The sequence below is a fragment of the Ursus maritimus genome, unplaced genomic scaffold (genome assembly GCF_017311325.1).
Source record: "Ursus maritimus isolate PB19 unplaced genomic scaffold, ASM1731132v1 scaffold_13, whole genome shotgun sequence".
Lineage (NCBI taxonomy): Eukaryota > Metazoa > Chordata > Mammalia > Carnivora > Ursidae > Ursus > Ursus maritimus.
In genome coordinates, this window is record NW_024423675.1 from 67084876 (window position 1) to 67106800 (window position 21925).

The 21925-nt window shown below is 48.5% G+C and overlaps 1 protein-coding gene across 2 annotated transcripts in view; it reads right to left on the bottom strand.

Moving 5' to 3' along the window:
- The window catches only part of PDE10A (phosphodiesterase 10A), a 292346-nt gene that overhangs the window by 268107 nt on the left and 2314 nt on the right, over positions 1 to 21925 (bottom strand). Inside the window, exon 1 of one of the 2 annotated variants that reach the window (XM_040628044.1) lies at positions 21850 to 21916. The exons of the other annotated variant lie outside the window; for it this stretch is intronic. Coding sequence (XP_040483978.1) covers positions 21850 to 21916 — 67 coding nt within the window. Of the gene's footprint in view, positions 1 to 21849; positions 21917 to 21925 lie in introns of those variants that run through there. 2 annotated transcript variants of the gene reach the window in all.

A 21925-nucleotide genomic window follows, 5' to 3' on the forward strand; every position in this document is an offset into this window, starting at 1 on the left:
AAAAAAGTAAGGGAGGGAGAGAGGGAAAGAAGAGAGAAGGAAGCCTCAGGATAGTAAGAATCCCATTTTACAGAGTAGGGAAAGCATTCAGAAATGCAGCGCCTTGCCGGCACCCACGGCCTGTAGATAGAGGAGCTGACATCCACACTACTCAACATTCAGACTCCAGTCATTCGATTCCAAGTCTTATGTTCTTTACATGAAGCTCTAACATCATTATAGCTCGGACTTGCTGCTATATGACTTTTCATTCATGACCTTCGTTTGTACAACTGAAAACTCAGGGACTAATTTTATTTGTATAGGAAGCAGCACTCATGATAGTTCTCAACTGTAGTTAATGAGACAAAAACAAAGGGAGACATAAAGAACAATTTGTGCAGCATCAAACGAATCAAAGTCTTTAAAATGCATGCCTGTCCCTATTTTCCATTAGGGTACAAGAAATGCAGACTTAATGTGAAATTTTTAGATCTTGCAAATGTTTTTAAATTGCCAAGAGATTTTCCAAATCACAAAAATGCTGATGGCTTTTATTTACCAGGGCTTTTTAATCCTTTAAAAAGCGTATGCCTTTCTGTTTCTGTATTATTATACATGTAATATTAAAGTTTTACGCTGTTTTCAAACCACCAATCATAATACCTTACTTACTCAGTAAACATATATCAAACAAGTACATCTGTATTATTCTTGGTCTATAAAGGTGGTAGGAAAGTAAATTCTACCACTCCAAGATAAGCCTCTTTGGCTTACTGATCATTCTAAACTGGTTATTTTTAAGAAACTGCAACACAAGAAAAGCTCTGAAAACCAAGGAAAAGTTACCTTATTGTAAGAGGTATTTACATGTATAAGGGAAATCTCCATTTGTAAGGGGGTCTCCCTCAGCACCAGGAAGAGGAAGATGACTTTAAATCTCTAGAAGGCAATGACTTAAATCTGTATAACAATCACACCCTTGTTTACTGTGTTTTTCCTGGTCATCTCCAGTACTGACTCCCCACCCCAACATCTCTTGTCTTTACCTGGAAGTGGTATTTTAGGTGACAGCTTTGACCATTTTGGGGAGTACTTCAGTCTTCCTGGGTCTCTCCCATGTAGACAGAAGGTATACATGTTACTAACTTTTCATTTTCTCCCCTTAATCTGTCTGTCAATTTGATTCTTAGACCATCTAGAAAAATCTTGAAGGGCAGAGGAAAATTTTTTCCTCCCCAACAAGGTTTACAAGTAAAACTTCCATGTTACTGTATTAACTAATCGGATTGCCAAATTTAGACAAGCTGACTCCTGTAACCCCAAAATGGTAAGAAGAGCAGTTCATTACTTTACGACAAAGAAAATGTAAAGAACACAAAAACAAAGTAAAAACTGCGGAGAACTTTCATGTAATCATCTGCATCTTCTCTTGACTGCTAGGAACTGCTGTGGCTTTCCTCCACTGCCTGCCTTCTAAACCTTCTTGTTCAGAAGAGCTGAAACTAGACCATATACTTCTGTCTGGAAGGCAGGCATGTACAATAAAGTTTTGATAAACTATGCAAGGGTTTGCCTAAGCTACAGATTTAGATCACACACAGCTTGTGTAAATGATAGTTTACACATTTGTTTATAAAAGTGACTGATGGGAGTGTCCGGGTGGCTCAGTTAAGCGTCTACCTTCCACTCTGGTAACAATCTCGGGTATCTGGAATGGGTCCTGGGATCGAGCCCGCATCAGGCTCTCTGCTCAGCAAGGAGCCTGCTTCTCCCTCTCCCTCTGCCTGCCTCTTCCCCTTCCTGTGTGCACGCTCTCTCTGTCAAATAAACAAAATCTTTAAAAATATAGTGATTAAAAGTAGTCTATAAGTTTGCCAGAGAATGTAATTCCCGCAGTAAGAACACTAACTTTTTATTGGCTGTTACTTTGCCCTGCACCCTCCCAGGAAATACTGAGAACACACACACGAAATGACGATCACCCATCCGAGGTTCTGCGCACGCGGTCAGAAGGGGCGTCAGCAAGCAGGCTGTACTTCATCCGGAGGCGCGCCTGCGGTTCCCACGTGCAGGGCTCACAGCTTCCCCACAAATGTGGTCACCTGCTTTACATGACCAGAGGAGATGGGGGCCAACAAGCTGCCTAGGGGACAGAGGAGAGGTGGCTTTTGTGAGCAGCATGTGGGCACCTGACACAGGGTGACTGATGCCTATGGACCCAGAGAGAGAGGGGAAAAAAAAGAAACCCTTAAAAGTGGGAAGATAAGCAAAACTGCATAATTGTCTTAATTATGATTCGTGAAGTATTAACTACAGCAGCAAAGAGAACTATAAGCCTCAAGAGTTCTTTAAAAGGCATCTCCACACTATAAAACAATAATCAATGCTCAAAGACAGGAAAAATATAAGGTACCACACGTTTTTGAGAGGTTTCTATGTAAAATAAAATCATTAAAAGTGAGTGCTTTAAAAGTTACACTTGAGTAATCTGGAAAGCACTCTGGCCCCAGCAAAGCCAGATCAAGAGGCAAAGGGCGTCCACCACAGGGGATAATGCGTAAGGGCAGCGTCCGTTCTCTCCCTCAGCCCACATCTCCTAGGGCACAGGCAAGGCCCCAGGACTGCACGGTGTGGGGCCGAGGTCTTAGGTTCTGGGCCTTACTTTGCTTATGATTTGTCTTCTTTGGGCTTTCTTAAGAACCAAATGAGATCATAAGTATAAAACAATTTAGAAAATCGATGTCAAGTACGACTATCCACAGGACTGTCCAGCTCACTGTGCCACCTGCCCAGCAGCCCAGCGGTACCTGCCTCCTGGAGCCCACCCCCCATCTCTGGGGCGTGCCTTCCTGTGAACTGGGTTTCCTTCCTTGTCTGTCAGGGAAGCCATCATAAACGCACATGTGCTTCCTCTGCTCCCTGTGTGGGTAACGCAACATGTTGCTTTGACCCTGGGAAGGCAGCAAACCATGACACCACTGGCCCAAGACTTGGGTTCAGGTCCCCACACCCTCTGCTCCTGTGCCAGAACACCTTCCCACCCACAACCCACTCTCCACCAAGTGGCTACACTGGTTGACCAGTCTTTCCCTCTTCTGACTCATCCTCAGGAAGCCCATCCCAAATTCCCAGACTGGTTCAGCCACCAGGTATACTCGGGTCTAGCAGACTATATGTGCGTAGGTGGCTTTGCCTGCCAGACCACAGGCTCCCGGGGGCCTTGAATGCCGCTGGCCATACTCCACCACTGCATCAACAACAATAGCCCCTCCAAAGCTTATTCACTGGAGTGAAGTGTGTTCTAATAGGGGAGAAAACTGCATAAACACAGAATTCTAAATAATAAATATAAACCACTACAGATCTAACCAAGGAGAGTGCTCTGCAAAGTGATGGACAGATGGATAGACAGGTGGATGGATGGACGGGTGATGGACGGATGGATGGATGGATGGATGGGTGGAGGGGTGGAGGGATGGACAATGGCCGGATGGATGGGTGGATGGATGGATGGACAGATGGACGGATGGATGGATGGATGGATGGATGGATTGATGGACAGATGGGTGGATGGATGGATGGATGGACGGATGGATGGACAGACAGACGGACGGATGGGTGGATGGATGGATGGACGGACGGGTGGACAGGTGGATGGACGGACGGATGGATGGACAGACGGATAGATGGGTGGACGGGTGGGTGGATGGATGGACGGATGGATGGTTGGATGGATGGACAGGTGGGTGGGTGGATGGATGGACGGACAGACGGATGGATGGGTGGATGGATGGACGGGTGGACGGATGGATGGATGGATGGTTGGATGGATGGATGGTTGGATGGATGGACAGGTGGATGGGTGGGTGGATGGATGGATGGATGGATAGACAGATGGACGGATGGATGGACACACAGGAGCTCTGCAGTCTGTAAACCTGGTGAAATAGTCTGCCTCATCCACAGAAGCTCTCCTTGCTTTGCTCTGCCTAGATTCGTCCCCAGAGCAGAACCTTCTCCGATTGTGCCCTGGTTTAGTACCCCACATTTACAACAAACCATGGTGAGATTCTGGGTAGGAAAGAGGGAAGGCTTTCTTCTTCTGGAAATGGGAGAAGAGCATGCGTGAAAGGGAAAGCAGACAAGCAGCACTAGCAGACTGCTGTCGGGCAGGCAGATGTTCTCAGGCAAATTCAGGTTTATAAGAGTCGATATGAACACTGAGGGCATAGAAATTGATTTCTCTAAAGTAATCTTTGCCCAATATGTTCTTGAAAGTGGGCACAGCAGTTTGAAGAGAGCTGTTAAGGAATTCTCATTTCAAGAAATCCTGTAAACCTGGAGTCTCCACATCATCGCCCCTGAGCGGAGGGCATTCCCAGTCACCCTGCCTGCTGAGGTTATCCCTGGCATCACACCCATGAAGAGAGACCCTCGTGTTTCCCATCAGGCTTCTCCTTTAATGTAACCACATTATTCATTCATTACTCCACGGCATCACTATATGAAGACGCACTGTACCATGACGTAATACGTGATCATAAATCATACATACAGCACACCACACACGCTTGGTACAGGGACCCTGCTGAGGTCTTCCTAACATACCTAAATACTAAGTAAGGCTGCATCACCCGTCTTCACTAGGATCAACAGTCAATACTTCGGGAAAAAGGAAAGACAGACGTATGCATGTGACACAGAGATTTCTTGAGAAATTGGCCATTCTGAGCACTATGCATCAACCTCTGTATAAATTAATCTACTTATCCACAAATAAGGACACAGCAATAGACATCAGTAGCATCTCTCCGAGCCAGCTCAACATACATACAGAGTTTAAAGCGTTCTGCCAAAAGAAAGTCCGCACACACCCTCTGGTTCTCAGAGATGAGTGCATATTTATGTGTGTGTCTCTTAATTTCTGCCTCATTCTTTGCAGTGACTTAGGACTACAAGATACTAAAAAAATGAAAATCACTGATACAAATTCTAGGTGGAAAGCCCCCAAATTCCTTTTTCATGAAAATGCTGCCCTTACAACTTCCCCCAGAAGTGAAATTACTGGAAGCAGAGTGTCCTGCCCCATATAAAAAGGGCCAAAGCAGAAAAGAGCCAGCAAGTCACACTGGTTTGGGGTGGGTGTCCAAGTTCCCAAACTATGAACATGACCTTGGTGACAGGATACTCTTTCTATTGAAATACAGTGCCTTTCTAGGGACCCAAAAGGAGAAATTCGTGTTCATCACAAATAATATTCTTCTAACACAAGGAGGGGCCAGCAAGCTGGAGCCCACTGCCAGTTTTTATAAATAAAATGTATTGAAATACAACAGTGCAGCTCATTCACATGGGCACTGTCTGTGTTCTTCTGCTCCAAGGGCAGAGATGAGCAACTACCATATAGCCAAGAGTCTGAAACACGCACTACGTGGGCCTTTCCAGAAAAAGTCTGCCCTGGTCTAAGACAGTGGTTCCCTACAGACATTTTCATAGACTATGACTTAGTATTTATTTTAAAGTAGTCTCTTTATCATGAGGCTTATGCTCTCACCATATGGTGAATAATTAACAGCACTGATTAATAATTTAATCAGTTATTGTATATAATCTTCTAATTCAGAAAAATGCAATAATAAAGATACTCTTTTACTAAACTAAATCTCATCTGTGCCAAATTTATAAATAAAACTACATTCCCTACATAGTTTTAAAATACTATCTAGAACAATCACTTTTAAAAACCAAGGACTAGGAACATGAAAATGTGGAAACTTGATAATCCGAATGCTCTCTGAATCGAATGTTCTGGTTTATTTAACCTTTTCTTTGAGTGTTCATTAGAAAACCTTTTCTGTTCTCAAATATTTTGCTAAAACCCTTTCCAAAACATGTTCTGTCCACACCCCTGCCTTCCCATATAGCACACAAGAATATAAGTTAGCCGTTCTTTGACAATGAAACACTTCACCTCTGGATAAGCGTAATTTCACCTTGAGACAGAATATACATGTAGGACCAGCACAACTGTTTGAAATTCTACTGATCTGAAGAAAAATCTCAGAACTTATATAAATTAATACTTTTTAAAAAGTCAAAACACCTCCGACCAGAAATGGAATGAAGACAATAAATGTTGTCTACTCTGAGTGTTCTCTTGGCAGCAAAGGCCTCTGGGGTACCTGTCACATCCTCCCAGCTGCTTCTGGGTTCTGGCCCAGCAGGGGGCTTGCTCCCGGGAGGACACACTCACCTGAAGTGTCCACAGCCCAGCCTAACTCCTTTCAGGAGACATTTTCCAGCAAGAAAAGTCTGGAAGCGCTGGGCTAGCACTCCCCAAAACAGCCCTGCCCAGTGAGGGAGGAGGCCAGGGGTAGAAGCTACTGCCCCCCAGCCCCACCAGAGTCTGAGAGGGAGTCCCTGTGGGGATCAAGCCCTTTCTGCCCATACCTCAATGTGAATAACTCATCTTCTCCCTCCAGTTGGCTTTAACTCCTTGCCTGTGACCCTCACTTCACTGCCCCACTCCCTCCTACCCGAATCACCCCTCAAGCTCTGCTTTCAGGGGAGACCAAACCAGGAAACTGGAATTCTCCAAATCTCACTTCAGGGAAACTGAGAAACGAAGAGAAGCACTGAAGCCAGAGGTTTAACCTTCGAGTGATTTCGCAGACACACAACCACACTCAAATCTGGCGAAATCCATCGGTGTCATCAACTGAGAGCTCGCGAACAGTCCACTGACTTCAGGCCACCACGAATCTCCACCCAAAACAACTATGAAACACGCTGACAAGGTTTCACTGATGCTGCCATTCAAGGACATGACTTACATAAGTTAGGAGAGCAAAGGAAGGCACAATCACCCAGCAAGCTAAGCAGCAGGTCAAATCCTAAAATAGGAGCCTGCTGGAGTCTTCTCCAGAAAACAGGCCAGGAGGGCACAGGCCAGGGAGCAGTTCTGCAGCAGTGCCAGGAGCGGGGCCTGGAGTACAGGAGCCCAGGAGCAGGACCTGGAAGGCCGGGCTGCGGCCACCCCGGGGCCACAAGCATGTTCACTGCAGACCCTCTCATGGAATCAGTTTCCTTTAAAAATAGAAAGCAGTATTCTGAGGATTTCTGAAAACTGCTTTATATTTTCTTTTGTCTTTTTTAAAATTATTTATTTATTTATTTATTTATTTATTTATGTGACAGAGAGCGAGAGAGAGCATACAGCAGGCAGAGGGAGAGGGAGAAGCAGGCTCCCCACTGAGCAGGGAGCCTGATGCGGGACTCCATCCCAGGACCCCGGGATCATGACCTGAGCCGAAGGCAGACGCTTCACCGACTGAGCCACCCAGCTGCCCTGACTTTTTATAGTAAAAACCTAAGCTGAGCTTCTCATCCTTAATGCAGAATCAAAACCAAAATATTACAATGTAAAATTTTTGCAATTCAAGGAAATCCCAAAGTATTATGACTTAAAAGAGATCTGCTACTTCTTCTTTGGAGGAAAATTATTGAAGGGAAACTAACATCTACCGAGCACCGGTTTTACAGAGCAGGAAACTGGTATTCTCAGAAATTAGGCAGAGTTGAGATATGAGCCCAAACTTGACTCCCAAATCCATGTTTCCAGGGCACCACACTGCTTCTTGGGACCGACCCTTCACTCCGTGTGTGACACGCTCCGTGAGTGATTCCTATTGAACACTCTGTTAGTCGTCGGAGATGCACAGATAGCAAACCTCAAGCTTACGATGTCGAGAGCAGACAGAAGAACTGGCCGTCAGTTCTGGTGTCAGGACACACTCACCCTCAACAAGTGCGCCGTACAAAGGACACAAGGAAGGAGCGCTCACCACCGAGGCACTGTTGAATGCCTGTCTGCAATTTCTTTAATGTTTATGAACCTACTGAAAAGCAGAAGCCAATTCAAAAAATTTTTTTAAAACATGTACATGTTTGGGTGGCTCAGTCAGTGAAGTGTCTGCCCTCAGCTCCGGTCACGATCCCAGGGTCCTGGGATGGAGCCCTGCAGTCCCTCTGCCTCTCCCCCCTGCTTAAGTGCATGCATGCACACGCTCTCTCTCTCTCAAAAATAAATAAATAAAATCTTTAAAAAAAAAATGTCCCCTATATAGTATTAAAGAATTCCAAAATATCATAACAGATAAAAGTGCAATTCCTCAAATTATTTGTGACGTTTTAAATTAAAATAACATAACTCACTAATAGTTTTGTTTCAGATAAATGCAAACCAGATGTAGAGTGTTTTTTAAAGGCATTTAAAATGGAGACTCACGGGGGTGCCTGGCTGGCTCGGTCGGTAGAGCATGTGACTCTTGGTATCGGGGTTGTGAGCTTGGGCCCCAGGTTGGGTGTAGAGATTACTGAAAAATAAAAATCTTTAAAAAATAATAAAATAAAATAAGATGTAGACTCAAAACCCACCCTTAAGGAGATAATTGCTAATGGGTACATTCTTACCTTTCCTCAAGTGAGACTGAATTAAGTTACAGAAGAAAAATGGAATACATGTATAGGCCTAAGACCACTCATGTAGTTAGTTAGGAATACAGACCAACAGTGGGGAGCCTGCTTCTCCCTCTCCCTCTGCCTGCTGCTCTGCCTGCTTGTGCTCTCTCTCTCTCTCTGTCAAATAAATAAAATCTTTGAAAAAATTTAAAATAAAGAACACAGACCAACAATCTACAGAATTCTACAGTGAATTAATAACCAGTTGCAAAGAAAAAAGCTAAACATACAAACCAAATCTGAGCTACAGTGTCCTCTGGACAACGGCCCAGAGACGGGCGCTGCGTCCTGGGGAGTCACACAGCTCACCTGAGTCCTTCCAGGGCCGCAGGAGGCTCCCACCCCACTCCAAGCAGCCGGGAGGCCCACCAGAAGCATTCCTCCTTAGTCAGGCCAAGTGAATGCAAACAATTCAGAGACACAAGAGAAGAGAGGTCACATCTGCTGGAGGTGCTGAGGATCCATAAATGGGGAAATGCTTGTAACAGCCACTCCAAAAACAGATTCCCCTAAATGGAAGAATTCTAATGACAATTGCTTTTTTTTTTTTTTTTTTTTTTTTTTTTTTTTTTTTAGCTCTTTCTCTTTCCAAAAATTCTTCCCTTTTATTTTCAACACATTGTCCTTTAATTCCTTGCCAAGAAAGTGGAATTGCTCTAAGACTCCAGCCATTTCCTGGTATCAGTGTTTCCAGAAGCTGCACTTCCTGTAACTATAAAGAAACACCTCTACCAGCCAAAGGGATGCTTCTGGCGGTCTCATCCTTCATCTCCCGCCACCTGTGAAGTCCTCTCGGGGCCGCCATGCTGCCCTTCCAGGGGGCTCACTCGGAGTCCACGGTAGTGATGACGGCAAACGTGCCCTGGCACTTTGTTCAAGGCTCTCCTGTCCACACTCGACACACCCTATTTCGTGTCATCCTCATGGCAATCCTGCGGCTGCCAAAGAAACACCCCCAACATAGGCCTGCCTTACTCACCGACCACCATGTTAGCCTGTGTACCTAGGAGACACATACCCATTTCTCAACACATCAGACCACCTGCTTTTTCCTTCCGACAAGCTGCCAATCCCAGGGCACAAGGGAATGAATACAGAGAAGAGCCAACACTGTGTCAATAAGAACAAAATGAACAAGAGTCAAGTGCTGGCACCTCCTTCCACACACATAGCTCTCTCAGAGGCTTATCTCCATCTAGTAATGGCATCCGTAAACAGTTTAGGTCATCCCAAACCCCGGGACCGAATCCCTCACCGTACTGGCAATAGGAGGTACTTCCCAGCAGACTGCGCCCCGGACAGGAGAAGTCATGATACTTCTGACTCTCGAAGATTTGGGGAGGACACCTTTAATAATATTCCAAGGCAAAACAAAAAGAATTAAAAAGTCACTTAGAAAAAAAATGACAGATTCCCTCACGATGGCCCATTTGATCAAAAGAACAGGACAGTTACAAAACACAGAACTGTACAGCTACGGCAGAAATCTCCCGAGAAACTTCGTTCATCTGGAGCGCTCATACGAATCAGGAGCACCTTTAACATTCAGACGTCCCCAGTGACCTGACAAGGCCCCGACGGCATCTGCGGGGCTCAACCTCCCACTCCCCTTCCCCATCCGCATGGTGGGCAGGGGACAGCAGGAGTCATCAGGGATTTCCTTGAACACCCCAGGCTACTACGGGAAAATAGTGCCTTCAAGAAAGGGGCCCAAAGAAGTGCAAGCCGACACCTTGTACGTCCCCAAGGCCCAGGGTGTGAGATGGGTGAAGACCCGAGAAGCACGACTCTAGGGGTCAAAGAAGTTTGTTAGGGTGGAAGGCTGACATTTGAGGTTAGGAAAGGGTTTTCACAAAATCCAGTAACTAGGAAGGAAGTAGCAGCTAAAATAAAACCAATGGCTGGACTAGGAGGAAATAATATTAAGTGATAAGACAAAGAAAATGTCAGCGGTATAAAGCAGAACACAGGAAAATAGGCAGGGCTGATACCCAAACCAGGGAGGAAGGAAGAAACCCACTTAGATACTTAGCGAAACAGTGACTATTAACATTAAACCTGAAATAAAATCAGGGAAGAGATCAAATACGAGGATCCGAGGAATTCAGTGCTACCACCAAAGCCCAGCCAGAGGAGAGGTCTCGAGGTCAAGGACCGCCTTGCATCTGGTTGGCCCAGAGCAGCTCCCACAGCAGCTCTGCGAATGTCTGCCCAGGGATGAATGAATGCCTAAGTTCCCACTGTCCCTGCCCTAAATGAAAAGTCACAGCATTGCAACTCGGGAGTAAATTATAATAAGCCGTCAAGGCCCCTGCAGACGGTGCTGACAAGACCGCTTGAGGCTCCGTTTCCATTCAGCTGGGGAGTGCTAGAATGTAAAGCCCACGTTTTCACAGGGAAGACACTCCGTTTCTTGCCAAAATGTAGTGATTTCTACCAGCTGAAGCTGGCTGGGCAGCTCTCCAACGGTTTCAACAATACTTCATATCTCACATGTGAACCATAGGCTGTTTCAGAGTCAGAAATCACATTAAAATAGAAGTGGGTTTTTCCCCCTTTCAAATTGGTTGGTGACGTTGAAAATGAGCCGATAAGATAAGCACGAGGGGTACTGATGCATGCGATTTTTTTTTTTTTTTAATATTCATGGTTTGACATTTTGGGATCTTGTGTAGAAGTAAGTGGGAGGCTAGAGGAAGACAAAAGCGAACAAACCTCAGGTCTGAAAAATGAAACTATGATCTCAATAGGAAGATGATAAAAAGCCCAACAACATGGGGCACCCGGGGGGCTCAGTCGGTGAAGCATCTGCCTTTGGCTCAGGTCATGATCCCGGGGTCCCCGGGATCGAGCCCCATGTCTGGCTCTCTGCTCAGCGGGGAGTCAGCTTCTCTCTCCCTCTCACTCTGCCTGCCACTCTGCCTGCCTGTGCTCCCTCTGTCAAATAAATGAATAAAATCTAAAAAAAAAAAAGCAACAACAAGGAAAGATCTCCTCAACCATAGAGCAGCTGACGAATAGTTAAATGGCATTTCCGTAAATTGTTGTTTGGAAATTTAATTTTCGAATAGGTAAATTATGTTATTCAAAACTCAACACATACAAAAAGGATATACCGGGAGTCTCTCTACAACTCTTGCTCCCCGCCCCCCCCACCCCCGTGCCACCGAGCAGGACTGGTCAACGCGCGGTTTCCACATGCAAGTAGGAATACGGGTATTCGCGTCCGTTGTCCTTTCTAGCGCAAGAATGTGTACACACTGCTTTACGTGTTCCTTTCTTCACGCGGCAAGGTACCTGGAAGACCGGTCGTGCACTTGTATCACTGCTGCGAAGTTTATTTAGCCAGGCCCCTGCGGATAGACCTTTGCATGGTTTTCAGTGCTCTCTTTCAAACGATGCTGCAGTATTTTAACCCCTCGCTAAGCCACTTTGCCCGTGTGTGGGTGTATCTGAGTGATAAATTCCCAGAAGGAGAATTACCGCTTCACTGGGTACACGCATTTTTAACAGTGATCAATACTGCCAAATTGTCTGCCTCAAAGGCTGTACCAATTGCTACTCTCACCAGGAATGTAAGGGAGTATCTTTTTCCTCACAGACTTGCCAATGGTGTGTTAGCAAGACTGTTAATCTTTGTAAATCCGACAGGTGAAAATGCTACCTTGGTGTTATTTTAAATTGCATTTATTTTATCATGAATGAGGCTGAGAATCTTTTCATCTTTTTACATAGCCATTCACTTCCTTTTCTAGGAACTATCTGTTCATTTCGTTTGACTATTTTTTATTAGGTTCTTTTACTTAACCATTTCCAGGAGCTCTGTCAGTATCAGGAAGGTGAGCCCTATGCTGTGATAGGAGCAGTCAGTGCTTCCTTCTAGGGCGGATGGTCAAGAACTACAAGAAATTGATGCTGTGGGAGCTCAGAGGTGCCACCAGAAGCTAAAGGCCACGGGCAGAGTCCAGGGGCTCATGCGCAGCAGCTTTCCAGGAATCCAGCAGGACTTACTTATGGTACTGAGGGTTGTAAAAAGTCTCTGTAGATTCATGAATCAATCTTATCTTCGACTATTTTGGAATTCTGGGAATGAGTCCTATTGAAGGGGTCTCCCCCCATGCCAAGGCTAGGAAGGAATCACCTCGTTTTTTTGTCTTTTTATGTTTCCTTTAAAAAAAAAAAAAACTATTTGACCATATGATCCATTTGGAATTTCTCCTGGAGGTGCAGTAAGAGGTATGACCTAATCTTGTTTTTGTCTACATGACTTCCTAGTTGTCCCAAAATCATTTTACTCAATAGTCTATTTTTACCCCTAGAAAAGACAACACTTTTAAAATATTCTAAATTCCTTCATGTGTCTGGGTCTGTTTTAAGACTTTTCTATCCTGTTGCATTGGTTTATCTACTCACATGCCAGGACCACACTGTTTTAATTGTTGAGGTTTTTCCTTAATCTGCCTTAAAATAACTGGATATGTTTAATCATGAGACACAAAGAGTTATTATCCTAAAAAGGCATGATGACCGATGAGACAAGAATGCTTGAAGAGTGAACTTCTGGTGTTGGGACAAAAAGAAAATCTAAAAATGGATATAACCCTGACAGCAATGATAAAATACATAATTACCAAATCTACGAAGCCATAGTAATCAAGCCTGTGGACATCATTTTAAATGTTTATTCTGGAAGCCGCTAAAACTACAACGCAGAAACACGTAATTACGTCATGTACAAATGGAGTCCAGGGGCTCATGCGCAGCAGCTTTCCACATACTCATGATAGTGGACCTGCTCTTCATGCAAAACTGCTTCTTCCTTACCAACTTTTAAAAGTCCAAATATGCTCGCATTTTTATAAATAATTCATGATATCCACACACATGGCACTGTTTCAATACCTTCATAAGCACCGCTTTCTCTTTGCTACTGTAGAAAATGTTTTTGTCAAAGTTAAAAGCTTTTTATCACTGCCTCAGGACACAAAACAGAGGCACCCAGAACGCTCTAAACACATATCTCCCTCCTTCCCATCAGCTCGTGGAGCTTGCCCCATGCTGAGCTCAGCACCCCAGAGTGGGGCATACGGACACACTGCGTTCTCGGTAACTCAGAAGCCCTGGTCATTGGTGTCAAACAGTGTTTCTGGAGTACATGGAAACAAAAAAAAGTGAACCAAGGGATGTTTCAAGTTATGCTAAAATTCACCACGATGTTATTTATTTCATTACTGCCTTCCTCTTGGGAAAGCTAATATTCTTAAAGGACCATGTTGATCATATTCTCCCACCTAAACACCTTTGCTTACTTATTCGTTAGACTTCTTGTCTAATTGCTTGGCGATGTGCTAGGCATTGAGGTTAAGAAAATGAATAAAACATGCTTCCTGCCCACGGGAAGGAAGGGAGACACACACTAAGTGGAAAAGTACCAGCTCCAGGCACTGGGGGGATACAGATGAGGGGACAGGGAGCAAGCCCAGGGAGAAGGAGGGAATTCCCAGAGGCCAGCGGATGGCAACTGGGGGGAAAGGGCCCCCATCACAAGGCACACGGTGACAGCGGCAGAAGTTCTCCAACTGTAAGCAGTTTGGCACTGGAGCAAGTGGAGGGGAGACGGCAGCAGGCGGAGGGTGAATCACTGTGCAGAGAGCTTCCTCCGGGGGGCAATGGTGCCATTAAAGAGTGTTCTCTCCCCTCTGCACCCCTCTTCAACGGCCACGGCTAAAAGGTGTCATAATTGCCCTTGATCTTGTCTTGAAGGAGGACGTTTGTGTGGACATAGCTGTTGCCAATGAGTGGGTCAGCAACAAGAACACAGATGCTGGGTGCACATGTGCCTGTCACATGACCCGCCCCTCCCCAGTATACACATGGAATGACCTCCCTATGAAGACTCCACAGTCTTTCCTTGCTGCTCACACCGCCTTTATCTGCCGCGTGAAGCGCTCGCGCCGGACCCATCTGCTCTCTCTCTGACGTTCTCCCCACAGCTCCTCCCCTCAGGCCCCCCGCCAGCTCTGCACACCCCACACCCTGCCTCCTTCAAGACAGCACTCCAGTTTCATCCTGCTGGGCCACTTCATCAACATGTGTACTGAGAGCTTCCAAGTGTCCACACCGGCCACAGGTGTCCATGTGGCGAGCCGCGCGTCTACACCGGCACCGCTCTCTGCCCGCAGCTGGCAGGTGAGTCTTCCCAGGACTCGCCTTCTGCACAGCCCTCGCGCACTCCCATCACCGGCCACACTGCACAGGCCAGTGACTGACCCCCTGCGCCGGGCAGGACCCCTGTGGCCTGGCCCCTCGCCCCGCGCCACCACCCTGACTCTGCTCACGGCTGGCTACAGCGGCCTGCAGAAAGGGGCACGCGGTGGGGGCTCTCATGTCAGCCCCCCACTTTCCCACTGCACCCCTCCCTGCACCTGAAGCCCCCCAGCACCCACAGGGGCTTCCACAGCTGTTCCTGCAGAGAGGGCTCCCTTCCAGTGTCCCTGGCTTCCTTTCTCCACCTTCTCCAAGGCTTGCTCTGTTCTTTTGCTCCTCTTTCTTCAAATTCCTGCCCAGCGAGTAACAGTCTCAGGTCTGCCCCGCCTGCAGAAAAGCTAGCTCTCACCTCCCTGCAGCGGGAGGCCATGGGCCTCTCTCTCTCACCTCTCCTGCCCTGAGGACTACACCTGCCCTGTGCATCGGTCTCCAAGGAGCCTTTGCTCCACGGAAAGGGGGTCTGCATGTCTGCCACCACACCCAGAATCCCTGGACGGGGCCCTGCCGGCTCGCTGGCTCTGCAAACTTACTTGATCTCCGGGGCGTCTGGCTCCTTCCGTGCTGAGGTGCCCCGTCCCGATTCCAGGGCATGTTCTGTTCCATTTCCCCTCCTCTCTGCTCTCGGGCTCATTCTTCCTCCAGGTTCTCCATGGTTCTTCCTTTGGCTCCTGTCACACAGTCTTCTGTCTCTCCTGCTCCCATGGGTCACGGCAGGGTTCCATTCAGAACCGCGGCTTCTACTGCTACCGAGGAGTTGCAGAGCCTCATCTCCCACCCCGTTCCCTCTGCGGCTGCCCAGAGAGCCACCCTGTCATTCCACAGCCACAGCGGGGGAAGCCACCGCAGGGCACAGCGGTCCGGTAGCGACTCTATCAGGCTGCGCTTCGAGCCTCCCGGTGCACAGGGGCCCTGGACACGCTCACACTGGGGGCCCAACCCCGTGACTGTGAGCACCGCGAGTACTCTTGGTTCCCCAGCCTCGCTCTATGCACCCTCCGACTGCCAGATGTGACTTAGCCACCCGCCTTTTGAACACCTCCACTAAGCTGTGCAGACCTCACGCTACCAAACACAACACCGGATTCCTGCCCACTCCCGGTAGGCCCCTTCCTTCCCAGGCTTCCCCCTCACACAGTCCGGCGCAGGCCCAAATGCTCCACTGAAAGCCGGGCACTGCTCTTGCCTCCTCCCCCCTTTATCCACATACCCAATCCACCTGCACGTGTTGCACTCTCTGCCTCCAAACTCCTCCTGAAGCCTCAGGTCATCACCACGCCGGTCACCCCTATCTCTTGTCCTGCCTACTACAGCGGCCCCCATATACTCCATCTCAACAGCCCCTACATTCACTCACCGAACTGCAGCCAGAATGAGGTTCTTGGATCACAAAGCACATAATCCCCACTAGTCTGAAACCTTCCAGTAGCTTCCCCTTGCTCACGCAGTAGCACACAATTTTCCCCCAACTGACAAAGCCCCAACCTGACCCGTTTGCTCTGTGGGCATCACTCCACGCCACTGCTCTGGTCCACACCCAGGCTGCAGCAAAAGGGGACCGCATTCTGTCCCCTAACCTGAGACTCCCTCTGCCTGGGGCACTCTGCACTATGGGCTGCATGGGCCATTCAGACCCCAGGCGAACTTCCACTACACAGAGAGACCCTCACAGGCCCGTCAACTCTTGGATTTTAACTCCATGCATAGCTCTTATGGCATTTGGTACTTCTGATTCTTGATGGGTTTTTTCCTTTTGTATGCTCGATTGGTTCACATCTACCCCACAGAGTGCAGGCACCATACAATCAGAAATCCCCATTCGAACAACACTGCTGACCAAAGAGGTGTCAATTCCAGTATTTCCTGTTCTTTTACCCTTTTCTCTAGACAAGGAACCACGCCAGCCATGAACACAGGTTCGCACATGCACGCGCACACACACACACACACACACACACCCCCCCTCCAATCCAGAAACCAGTCATCGGACCCCTGCCTTATCTAGTCACCCAGTCCTATTAATATTACCTGCTCCCTATGGCTCTGTCTCCCCTGCCTCTCAGGTGCATGCTCCCCGTCTCGGTTCAGCCTCCCACCTGTCCTCACCTGGCCCGACTGCTGCCCCTGATCACTCAGCAGCCCAACTCCACGGCCGGAGGCAGTGGTCTTCCCGCCTCTCTACCTTACCTCTCTGTGTGTAGTCCCTCAGAGGGGTTCACACTAACGGATAACCAGGAAATCCTGCGTGTTAGCCCAAGAGAATCCTCTCTCCTCACCACCCCTCACCCCAGCTACCTTCCCACACAGCCTCTGGCTGTGCCCTCAGCCTCTTGAGCCCTCCGCTGGCCAGCAGGGCTTCCCCGAGGCTTCACTGGCCCGTGCTTGGACAGGAAGAAGCCCTCCACCTCAAGACTCCAACTGGCTCCTCTGTGAAATCCTTTCAGGGCCCTCCAATCAGATGGTGCTCAGTTTCCTGTCCCAGGAGCGCCCTGCACTGCCTCTGCCAGGCAGGGACCACGTGTGCAAGCTGCACCTGCCGTTCCCGCCAGCTGTGTGCCCCTGAGAGCTCGGACTCCGGCTCCCACGTGGCTGGACCCCAGCACACCGAGGCTGAGGCCGAGTCAGCTCCAGATGAGTGGCCTTCAATTTCTACGTTCCTTTTCCACAAGCACCACGTTGTTGTTTTTTGTTTCTTTTCACCTTTGATTTTCCGAAACAAATAAGAGAGCACCTTAGATACATACGTCAGCCACTGTAAGCAGGCCAGTAAATGAGCAAGAGAATCCCAGAAAGTGGTAAATGCTACAAATAAACTCCCAATGCTAGGCATCTTCTGTTGCCTTTGTAACATCCTGAGCTACCTCATCATTGTGGAGTTGTCCCTCAGACCCATTTAGACCAGCGGGAGGAGCTTGATTTACATTTTAAAAAAGAAATTAAAATGTTTTGAATTACAACTAAGAGCTTTCCTTTTAAGGGAGAAATATTCCTTTTTCATGAAAATTATTTTTTCTTTCCTTCTCAGACTGCCTGAGCTGTTTTTAAACAAACAAAAATTAACAATATATTAATTGATGACATGTTCATCACACCAGGTTTAACCCACTTTACAGTAAACAAAATCCTAACATTTACTTAGTTATCTAGTGCAGTGCATTTTTTTCCCTTGTGATGAGAAGGGACTTTTAAGATCCACATTCTTAGCAAGTTTCAAATATGCAACAGTATTACCAGCCATAGTCACCACGTTGTACATTATATCCCCATGGCTTACTTATCTTACTGCAATGCATTTCTTTTCCCAAGGGATAGAAAAAGTTTTACGTGCCAAATTATCCAAGGATAAGACATTAGATTGACATGAGAGAAGGCACTGTCCTCTGTTTCCACTGCCTCTGATTTAGATTTTTAGGGATTATCTTTGTTCATGCAGTTTTGAAAAAGAGGAGTTTTGTGAAATTTAAATTAACACACCTAAACAGTTCCAGCCAGTTTAAACAGCGTGGTCTGTGGATTTCAGCCCTTCTGACTACCCCAGTCAAAACAGACATGGACATCTCCATGGACACCGGTCTACCACAACCTGCACCCTGGCCCGGCAGGGAAAATTCACAACTCTGCTTTGCTGGGTATCTCAGTAGGTATCCAGATCCATATTTCAGGTCCTTTGAAGGGAACAGTCATCATTATTTTCATCTACCACAAACAATTTGCACGGAGTAGGGACTCAGTAATTACCTGTTGGTTGGCTGTTAATTGACTTGACCTCCATCTCTGCGGTCGTGCTTCTCGTCCCACACCCTCAGCAAACCCTGTCCCACCAACACCGTAAGAAGAAGCTACGTGTGAAGTGTAGTGTACCTTTCCTGTGTTACACACATTTGCTCTTAAAAGGAATCCTATTTATCTCAGTGTTCAAGTGCTGGCCACATAGTATCTTAAGTCTCAAGAAAAGACCAACAGTGGTTAGGGGTTGATGCTGAGCATATTTCCAACCTACCATTCCTGGAAACATACATGTTTCTGTTGCGAACATCTGAAAAAGACACAATCCACTGTAGTCTGAAGCAGCGTCTGTGTGGCGCATTCACAAATCTTTGCCACGTCCTTTTCCTTGCTCCCTCTGTCTCCTTTGTCCTGACCAACTAGCGCTTTCCTTTTTCTACAGCTCTGCCCCTTCGGAGTGGGCATCAATGCTAAACCTGGTTCCAGGAGGCTCTCTCCTACCATCTGGTGAAGTCCTCTTGGACCATGGCCAGGCCAGGCCAACACCTGGCAACCAGCAGTAACTTTTAATAAGTGTCTGCTCTGTGCATTACTGAGCGAACCAGTAAATCAGTGTGAACCAAAATGCAAAACCAAAATGGACAGGAATGGAACCAGGATATCCAACTTCCAACCCATGATTTGCTTTATGTGATGACAAAAATAAAACCAGCGTTTCTAGAAACAGGAATCGGACACAGCAGCCTTTATGTGATAACTTGATTGTTCAACCCAGGAAAGACCAAATGGAAACATAAAAAAGCGAATAAACATGCAACAATTAAGACACATCTGTATACATTTGGGCATTTTTACATTCTTACAGAATCCGGAAGTCATTTTTACTGACAAATATCAAAAAGTCTGCCAAGATTCTGGTACTTCACCAATTCAGACAGATGTGGCTTATCACGCAGTGAGACCGGAACAAAGACCCTAAAAGTGTCAGAGCAGAAACTTGGTACTGTCCTTTGAGCATCCATTCAGCCCTTTCCCACCTTTCCCTGATAACACATTGTGCTTAAGAGTACTTTCATACTCAGCACCTTAGTAATGTCCCAAAGAAGACCTTGTAGTCTCTTGTTCCTATTCAAACCCCAGGCTACTACTTGCTGACTTGGTTCAAGGGAAGAAAACACACACAAAGACAAAAACCTGCAATTCTTGAGTGTGATTATCACTAGGCTTCTCCCAGCCAGAACTTTCTGCAGAGTGGGTCCCTTCTGACGGCTTTCTTCTCTAGGTCTTCTGTCCTTCCAAAGGGAAAGCCTGCTGGGTACTCCCTAGCTCAGCCTCATTCAACCTGGACTGTTCATCTTTATCCTGTCCCACAACATCCCTGGCAAGGTGCCCCCACCCCAAACTAACAAACCCCACTAACAGCAACATACAAACAGAAACCTCATCATTTTAGGAAACCCTGTTCCACCCAAATGCCCACACCCCTGTCTCCTTGCCACTGTCCCCTCCCCGAAACAGTGCTCCTCACTGGCAAGGCGTGGCACCCTTCCATCCCCACACACACCCCAGCTGCCAAATGTGAAATGTAGATGCTTATTTAGAACGCACAAATGCACATAGAAGGGGACAGGCAGGAACCCCAGTTCTAGGCCCAAGTCTTCACCAACACACTTCAGAACTCCTTGGGAGCTCCATGCTCTCACTCCACCTTCAATTCGTAGCAAATCCGTGTCCGTTTCAGTAAATAAAAATGACCCCATCTAAGGGCAGCAGGTGTGTGGCCCCTCATGCCCAGACCACATCCCTCCCGAAATGCAGCACCTAAAAATCAACCAACACCTGCAGGTGGGGTCCTGAAGAAGCAGATAACTGGGAGCTGCGTCTGACTAGGAGAGACTACAGGATGGAGGGGGGGGGGGGAGTCCGGGGACCATGCCTGGCGGTCCTATCAGATCCCCCGGCAAGTAGGGGCAGAAACAGCCGCGGGAAGCCGGGGTGCGTGCGGTGCAGGCCTCTGGGCCAGTCCCGGCCCCCATGTATCCCCGCGCCCGGGAGGCGGATCAGCTGGGAGTTGTAGGGCCGCACAGGACGCGCTCGCAGGCCCAGGGGCTGCAACCCAGCGGCGCTCAGGCGGGCAGCGTGCCCAGACAAGTACTAGCATCGAGGTAGGGCTGGACCCCAAGTGCCCAGAGGCAAAGACTGGCCAGGGCTTGGGAGCGAGCGGCAGATGGGAGCAGGAAGCCAAAACGCGACCCTGGAGAGTCAGCCGAGAGAAGGCGCCGCGGAAACGCGGTTCCCTAGCGAGCAGCAGACAAAGGCTCGGGTGCGCACGCGGTGGACGGTGGCGCCCGGGCTCCGCGCTTAGGGCCGGGAAGAACCGTGCCCAACCCGGCTGGCGCCGGAGTCGCCCGGTGCCCGGAGGATGCGACCTTCGCCACTCCCCACCCCTAGGTCTCCGTCCTCACCTTGCTCGCCCTCCATCCACAACAACGGCGATCCCCTCTTCTGCGCATCGGGCGCCTCTTCCCTTAACATCTCCCGCCTCCTGCCTTCTAGCAAACCTCTGCCTTGACTATTCTGCTCAGCCTTGCCCCCCTCCCCCGCGACACGCCTTCTAACACCCCTGCTCCAGCGCGCTCTGAGCCCCGCACCCGGGACTGGGGAGGCGGGGCGGCCTTAGTCGGCCCGGGGGCCCGAACCCGCGGCGCCTTCCTCCTCCACCCTAACGCCCCATTGTCCTTCCCTTTACCAGCCCAAGCACCAGCTAAACCCCGAGATCTAGAGAAAGTGGACTCTTCGTGGAGGTGCACCCGTTTCACTCCGCTAGTCCACGCTCTGGAACAGGGTCACTACAGGGGGGAAGCAGCCCGGGCACCGACACCGAACCCGGGAGACCGCGAGTGCCTGCACCTTTGGGAGCGCGGAGCTCCGGTGTCCTGGTCTGCCTCACCCGGCCAGGGGACCAACGGGCGGGACCCCCAAGTGGAAGGAAGTGCATTTCTTCCAGCCTCACTGGTCCCAGGCTAAGGGGAGAGGAGCCTGGCGTGAGGGGGTCACAGAGTAGAGACTGCAAACACGAACCGGGCAAGTGTGGCCACGAACAGCACCAGGGAATCCGAGGCGGGCAGCGGGTCCGGTTCTCACCTCGCGGCGCCCGCCACCCTCCCGGGTCACCCTTCCCCCGGACGCACGCGGAGCCTGGGAAACCCCGGTGTCCCGGCGCTGACGGACGCTCCCGCGCGCCACCAATATGCCTCGAGCCTCCCGTTCTTCAGGGAAGCCCACTGGGCGCCAAAAGCCCCGGCACAAGCACCCTGCGCGCCCCCGACCGCGGGGAATGAGGAGCTCGGCACTTACTGGGGCTTAGGAAACACTCCGTCAACCTTCGGAAGCAGCTCGCATTATTAGAAGGTCCATCTTCCATGTCGGAGCC